At 58.8% G+C, this 7,615-nt stretch overlaps 1 protein-coding gene across 1 annotated transcript; it reads left to right on the top strand.

Annotated features, from left to right (window-relative positions):
• The first annotated feature begins 602 nt into the window (after window positions 1-602).
• On the top strand, window positions 603-4,855 carry ZSCAN10 (zinc finger and SCAN domain containing 10). Its single transcript, XM_027043420.2, has 5 exons — window positions 603-1,066; window positions 1,286-1,553; window positions 1,761-1,825; window positions 2,001-2,058; window positions 3,266-4,855. Exons 1-5 carry the CDS (start codon window positions 671-673, stop codon window positions 4,828-4,830), a joined length of 2,352 nt encoding a protein of 783 aa, XP_026899221.1. The 5' UTR covers window positions 603-670; the 3' UTR covers window positions 4,831-4,855.
• The last annotated feature ends 2,760 nt before the right edge of the window (window positions 4,856-7,615 follow it).

The raw sequence follows: 7,615 nt of genomic DNA, 5'->3' as shown, positions 1-7,615 counted from the left end.
ATAAATCTGACGTGTGACATTGTGTCAGTGAAAGGCGTACAGCATGTTACTTCGATACGTTTGTATATTGTAATAGGACTGCTGAGGCAGTGATATTTATCGAATTACATAATTACCCCCGCAGTAGTATTGTCTATATCCATTATACTGTGCATTAGATCTCTATGGGTTATTCACTATGAGTTACAAGTTTGTCCCCTTAAACAGCATCGCTCTCATCCACTGCACCCCCCCCCCCCCGCCTCCCACTCACTCTTATTTCTGCAGTGCAAAGTGGGGTCTAAAGGCTGGATCGCGTTGCGATGGAACGTTTCTGCCAAGAACCCCTCTTTGGCGGTGCCGTGTCCTCCCTGGGGCCTCAGGAGGCGGGGAAACCAGGCGGTCCTGTCTCAGAGATGCCACTTTTGATCACTGGGGTGAAGTGACGTGAAATTCGAAATGCTGCAGGAAGGAGTGAAGACACGGAACTATCAGTTTTCTCTGCCTTTTAGTGTTTGGGGCTGTCCTGCCGTCCGAGCCGTTGCCTAGGACCAGCGAGAGAAACATGATTCCTCCGGAGGCCACATCTTTAGGCATTTCTTAACACCGCAGGTGTGGGAGCAGAGTGGGAGAGACCTGACAGTGGGACCAGCTGCAGTGAGCCGTGCCCCGCCGCCCCCCCGGCTGAAGGATGCTCGAAGAACCCGTCCCGGCCACCCGAGAGCCCGAGCAGCTCGGAGCAGTCAAACTGGAGGAAGAGGAGGCCGTCGGTCAGGAGGACCTCAGGCACACTGAGGCCAGGCCCCGGCCCGAGGTGGCTCACCAGCTCTTCAGATGCTTCCAGTATCAGGAGGACATGGGGCCAAGGGCGTCCCTGAGCCGGCTCCGGGAGCTGTGCTGCCGCTGGCTGCGGCCGGCTCTGCACACCAAGGAGCAGATCCTGGAGCTGCTGGTGCTGGAGCAATTCCTGAGCGTGCTGCCCCCGCACCTGCTGGCCCGGCTCCAGGGCCAGCAGCTCAGGGACGGCGAGGAGGTTGTGCTGCTGCTGGAGGGTGTCCAGAGGGAGTCCAGCGCCGTGGGGCCACTGGTAAGGGGGAGGGGGGGCGGCCGGGCGGCAAGACAGGGACTCGGGCGCCCCGTGAAGGAATCACCCGACACCCCATTTTCCTCCCTCTGACAAGTGCTTCTTAACCTCCTCAGTCCTGTGACCCTCACCTTTCCGTGGCCCCCTTTCCCTTGGGAGTGAGAAGGACGCGCATTGTCCCTCTGCCCTGTTTGCCACCTGACACAGATGCATTTTGCACAGGATTTTAGTTTTAATGCTGGCAAGAACTGTCCCCGCGCAGACGTCACTTCGGAGGACCAGGGGGGCTCTTCCCAGGTCTCCAGCCACAGCCCCAAAAAGGAAGTGCCCTCAGAAGGACCCCCGGCCCCGGAGCCAGCCGTGGAGCCCCCGGCATCCCAGCCAGGGCCCTCCAAGCCTGCTGAGCTGGGGACCTGGAGACATCCCCCAAGTTCAAAGCAGCCACTGAGCCCAGGCCCCAAGAGGACATTCCAAGCCCTGCAAGAGTGTGGTGAGCAGCTGGTGCCCGGGCAGGTGGGAGCCAGGAGGCCTGGTACGTGAGGACGGGGTGAGACGTAGGCACCCCCGTCTTTGACAGGGATGGGAGAGCGCCGAGATGTCTCTCCCAGGGCCCTGACCATGAGTGCGCCCCGCGTATGGCCGGGGAGGGTAAGTCGGCCCCCTAACGGCTCTCTCTTTCTCCCCCCGATGCTGCCAGCCCCCCAGGGCCCTGTCCTGTGGCTGGAGGAAAACTCTCGAGACCAGGAGCTTGCAGCTGTGCTGGTGAGCTGGCCCGGCCCCTCCCTCCAGACTGTCCTCGGCCCCCGGACGATCTCTGCCCCTGCTGTTGTGGCAAATCCGTGTCTTCCTTAATTTAAACCCTCAGAGTCTTCCATCCCCCTCCGCTCACAGCCCCATTCCTCTCTCACCAAGGGTCTGGCTCATCCTTTTGTTACAGGAGTCCCTGACCTTCGAGGATGTCCCAGCAAAGAAGGCGTGGCCTGTCCACCCTCTGGGTAAGCGGCCCTTCCTGCTGGGGACCACTGAAGGCTCTCTCCTTGTGTTTCCAGAGTGGTCTCTAAAGCTCCAGACCCTACCTGACTTTTTAGCCTCTTTGGCTAAAAATGGGCTATGTTAACATGAATTCCTTCCTTCCTTCCTTCCTTTTCTTCCTTCCTCCATTCGTTTACTTATTTTATACTTTTTAAAAAATGTTTGTTTACTTCTGAGAGAGAGAGAAAAAGCAGGAGCGGGGGAGGAGCAGAGAGAGGGGGACAGAGGATCCGGACGTGGGGCTGGAACTCACAAATATGAGATCATGACCCAAGCTGAAGTCCGACGCTCAACCCACTGAGCCACCCAGGTGCCCCTTACTTACTTATTTTATTTAAAAAAATTTTTTTTAATTTTTTTTAACATTTATTTATTTTTGAGACAGAGAGAGAGCATGAACAGGGGAGGGTCAGAGAAAGAGGGAGACACAGAATCTGAAACAGGCTCCAGGCTCTGAGCTGTCAGCACAGAGCCCGATGTGGGGCTTGAACCCACGGACCGCGAGATCGTGACCTAAGCCAAAGTCAGATGCTCAACCGACTGAGCCACCCAGGTGCCCCTAAAAAATCTTTTTTAATGTTTATTTATTTTTGAGAGAGAGAGAGAGAGAGCGTGAACGCAGGAAGGGGCAGGAAGAGAGGGAGACACGGAATCCGAAGCAGGCTCCTGGCTCTGAGCTGGCAGCACAGAGCCGGACCCAGGGCTCAAACCCACGAATCGTGAGATCTTGCCCTGAGCCGAAGTCAGTCGCTTAACTGACTGAGCCACCCAGGTGCCCCTCTTTTACTTATTTTAGAGGCTTATTGTGTTTGATGTAATCATCAACCCCATTAACTTTGAGCTTTTAAAATGGGTGGTCATGGGAGTGCTTGCTAAGGGGTTTGGGGTTTCCATCCAGGGGAAGGACAGAGTTCTGACACTAGATAGACAGTGGTGACAGTTGTGCAACACTGGGAATGTACCTGATGGACCTGAACTGTGCACTTTAAAATGGTTACTATGGTAAATTCTATGTTTTTTACCGTCACCTTCTGCCCCCCCCCCGCCCCCCTCCCGGATTTCGGGATCCTGGGTTTCTTTCTGCTTTGAGGCAATGAGGCCCTGGCAATTCCTGGAGGCCTCTAAGAATAGGCCTGCCCACATACCCCCCTTTTCCTGTTTCTTCCTCAGGACCCGGAAGCAGAACCCCAGATGAGGAGTTCAAAGAGGAGCCCAAGGCGGTCGCCTGGCCTGCAGCCCTCTCAACAGAGCCTCAGGCAGACGATCCTGCGGCGGCGGAAGAGCCCCATGTCCAGGTGCTGGGGCCTGGCCCCGAAGTGAGTGGCACCGGCGGCGGAGGAGGGTCCCCTCCCAGCAGGAGTGACATTCTGGAGGTCAAAGTGGCCGACGGGCCTCCCAGGTCGGAGGCAGAGATGGAATTCATCTGCACCGACTGCGGGGTGACTTTCCGACAGCTGGCCCGCCTGGAGGCGCACCAGCTGCGGAGTCACCCGGGCGCCCGGTCCTTTCCGTGCGAGCGCTGCGGGAAGAGCTTCGGCCGCAGTTCCATCCTCAAGCTGCACATGCGCACGCACACGGACGAGCGGCCACACGCCTGCCACCTGTGCGGCCACCGCTTCCGCCAGAGCTCCCACCTGAACAAGCACCTTCAGACGCACTCCTCCGAGCCCGCCTTCCTGTGTGCCGAGTGCGGCCAGGGCTTCCAGCGGCGCGCCAGCCTCATGCAGCACCTGCTGGCGCACGCCGAGGGCCAGCAGTCGCCGCGCGCCCCCGAGGCCAAGCCCGAAGCGCGCGAGCTGGCCGTTGTCCTGTGCTCTCACTGCGGCCAGACCTTCCAGCGCCGCTCCAGCCTCAAGCGCCACCTGCGGATCCACGCCAAGGACAAGGGCCACCAGTGCTCGGAGTGCTCGGGCAGCCTGCGCTCGGGCCCGGAGCGCAGGCCGTACGTGTGCAACGACTGTGGCAAGGCGTTCCGGCGCAGCGAGCACCTGGGGGCCCACCGGCGCGTGCACACGGGCGAGCGGCCCTTCTCGTGCCAGGTGTGCGGCCGCAGCTTCAGCCAGAGCTCCCAGCTGGTGTGCCACCAGCGGGTGCACACGGGCGAGAAGCCCTACAGCTGCCCGCACTGCGGGAAGCGCTTCGTGCGGCGGGCGGGGCTCGCCCGCCACCTCCTGACGCACGGCGGCCCGAGGCCCCACCACTGCACCCAGTGCGGCAAGACCTTCAGCCAGACGCAGGACCTCGCCCGCCACCGGCGCAGCCACACGGGCGAGAAGCCGTGCCGCTGCAGCGAGTGCGGCGAGGGCTTCAGCCAGAGCGCCCACCTGGCGCGCCACCAGCGCATCCACACCGGGGAGAAGCCCCACGCCTGCGACACCTGCGGCTACCGCTTCCGCAACAGCTCCAACCTGGCCCGCCACCGCCGCAGCCACACCGGCGAGCGGCCCTACGGCTGCCAAACCTGCGGCCGGAGCTTCCGGCGCAACGCCCACCTGCAGCGGCACCTGGCCACCCACGCGGGCGCGGGGACCGAGGCGGCGTCCAGGCCGGCCGAGCCCCCGCAGGAGTGCCGGGAGTGCGGCAAGAGCTTCAGCCGCAGCTGTAATCTGCTGCGCCACATGCTGGTGCACACGGGGGCCAGGCCCTTCTCGTGCGCGCAGTGCGGCCGCAGCTTCAGCCGCAACTCGCACCTCCTGCGCCACCTGCGAACCCACGCCCGCGAGACCCTGTACTAGCCTCGCGCAGGTTCCGCCGGGCCCCGCCCCGCGCGCGCGCCTCTGCGTCTCCCGTGTCCTGGGCAACCGAGGCCTGCGGTGGGCGTCCCTGGCCTGGCCCCGCCCCGCCCCGCCCCGCCCCGCCCCGGCCTCCCTCTGGCTCCGCCAGACCTGTGTGTTAGTTTTCCCCTACCCCGGAGGCAGGTCTCCCTGGCTTCAGGGTTGTATTTCAAAATCCTAAAGTAAAACAGCTTTCCTGAAAATGACTCTGCTTTATTTTTTTGTGAGGTCCACCAAAACGCTGTTACCCTCCTACTGTGACAGTGACGCCTTTTTCCCTTCCCTTCCCCAGCACCTAACATAGCAGGCTGGGGGGAGCAGGCCCAAGGACGGGCCTCCTCCCCCACCCGCAACACACACACCCCGAAAGGGCCAGGGTTGGGGGGGCGACAGAGGGGTGCCATCTGTCCCAATCAGCTGTGAGGAAGGCCCCGGAATCTCACCCGGAATTCTTCCTTCTCTGGAGTCTGCCCCTAACCTGTGCTGTCCAGTCCAGTACCCTCTAGCTGTATGTGGCCGTTTAAATTAATTAAAATGGTGGGACGCGTGGGTGGCTCAGTCATTTGGGCGTCGGGCTTCAGCTCAGGTCGTGATTTACAGGTTGGTGAATCTAGCCCTGCGTCACGCTCTGCGCTGACAGCCCAAAGCCTGCCTGGGATTCTCCTCTCTCTGTCCCTCCCCTGAATTCTGTCTCTCAAAATAAATAAATAAAAACCTGAAAAAAATAATTACTTTAATAATGGAATATAATTTAAAATCCCAGATTCTGGGTCACTCCAGGAAACCTTGCTTTTGGCATGTAGGTAACTGATTCAAATCGAAGCTGCCAGGAGATGAAACCTGCCTGATGGCCAAGACAGGTTGCGGGCTGGGGACCCCCAACGACCCATAATCCTGTAAACCCGAAGGTGGTTTGGCAGAGTGCCCACCTTCTCCGACCTCTCAGGCAATCTTGGCAATCCGGTGGACAGATTTCGTTTTCTCCCAGTCTAGTGGACAGATTTTTAAAATCATGTGACTTGTGGTAATACTGCAAAAAAGAAAACAGCCCACCCCAGCTGTAGGGCGTGTGCACACACACTAACTGCTCTAGTCGGTGGCTTGTCACCTACAACCTTTCGGGTTGTCTTTGTCCCTCCACCAGCCTGACACACGACTGCTCTTTGGCAAATGCTTGTGGACATACAGTGAACTTGTCAGCCAGCGGCCAAGGGACTTGGGAAAGATCTGTCCCCAGATCTAGAGGAGGTCCCTGTTTTGGGGGGTTGGGAGGAAGATGAGGTGGGGTACAGAGAGTCACCAGATGTCCCAGAACAAATTAGAGCCTTGGAAGACCCCCCGAGGAGAAATTTTCAAGAAGGAAGCTTTCTTGATCAACCAAATGAGTAAGGAAGTTGGGAGAACCCATAGCATTTGAAGGCTTTATTTCTTGAGCACCTACTATGTACTGGGGAACGTGCTGGGCTATTGAGGAGAACAAAGCCTGAAATAGAAGAGGGAGACCACCTCAGAAGAACCGGGGGGAGGGCACCCTCATCGGAGGGAACAGCAGGTGCAAAGTCCCTGAGCAGAGAATACTGTCCCTGAGGGAGATCTGTAGGAACCTGATGACACAGACACAGCCTCAGAGGCCCAGGTCAGAGTGTATTTACGATGGGAAGATGGGAGGGTGTTAATCAGGCAGTTACTTCATTTTGCCATGACATTGATTTGGCCTCGGCACTGGAAAGATTTGGCTTGAAAGAGGCAAGACCAAGGCGACCAACTAGGTTTGGGATGACGGTGACCTTGATGGGGCCGTGGGGTCATGAAAGCCCCTGATGGCTTCAACACGGTAAGCAGGTTTTCTCAACTTCTCACCGGAGTCAAGCGCAAAGGCACAAGGAGAAGTAAGAGACAGTCTGACCACAGGGTCATGTGAAAATGCGGGTCAGGGGTCTAAAAGAAACTGAATGTTGACTGGCCATGGGAGGAGAGGACACGATGTCCAGGGGGAAGCGAGAGCTAGGTCAGGCCCTGGCGGGGGACAGCCCCTTGGAGCTGGGGACTCAGGCCTGAGATGGGCCTCCCAGTGTAAAAGGCTCTCAGAGGGATCCCCTGGGAATGAAACAGGATGTGGGCCAGCACAGGGCTCCCCAAAGTCCACTCCCTCACAGGGCAGGGGCAATGAACAAGCAGGGCCCCTCAGGATGACCAGGGCCACCATCAGGGTCTGGCTTAGCCCTTGCCCACTCCTGGTGGACTCACAGCTGTTCCCCAGGGAGGTGATTTTTCTAAGAATTAAGAGTTCATTCGTATGACCCAAAAGGGTCTTTAAGAAACTGGCAGATGGGGGGGGGGGCACCTGGGTGGCTCAGTCAGTTGGGCAACCGACTTCGGCTCAGGTCATGCTGTCCCAGTTCGTGGGATGGAACCCTGAGGCCAATGTCGGGCTCGGTGCTGATGGCTCGGAGCCCGGCGCCTGCTGCGCATTCTGTGTCTCCCTCTCTCTGCCCCTCCCCTGCGCGCTCTCTCTCTCTCTCTCTCTCTAAATAAACATTAAAAAAAGAAAAAAGAAAAAACAAAGAAAACGCCACAGGAGTGAGTGATAGAAATGCCCCCAGCTGTGAGGCCTCCCTGGCTCCCAGTCACCTCCCCACATCCCTCTCACCCCTAGGCACGCCTCCCTGGTCTGGAGCCTCTCCTTTGCTGGCGTGTTTTCCCCGCACCCCACCCTCACCCCACCCCACCTGTCCCCTTTCCTGCT

Source organism: Acinonyx jubatus, unplaced genomic scaffold (assembly GCF_027475565.1).
Source record: "Acinonyx jubatus isolate Ajub_Pintada_27869175 unplaced genomic scaffold, VMU_Ajub_asm_v1.0 scaffold_109, whole genome shotgun sequence".
In the NCBI taxonomy this organism is placed as follows: domain Eukaryota; kingdom Metazoa; phylum Chordata; class Mammalia; order Carnivora; family Felidae; genus Acinonyx; species Acinonyx jubatus.
The sequence above is the reverse complement of the archived record's forward strand: the minus strand, read 5'-3'. Positions and strand labels throughout refer to the sequence as shown.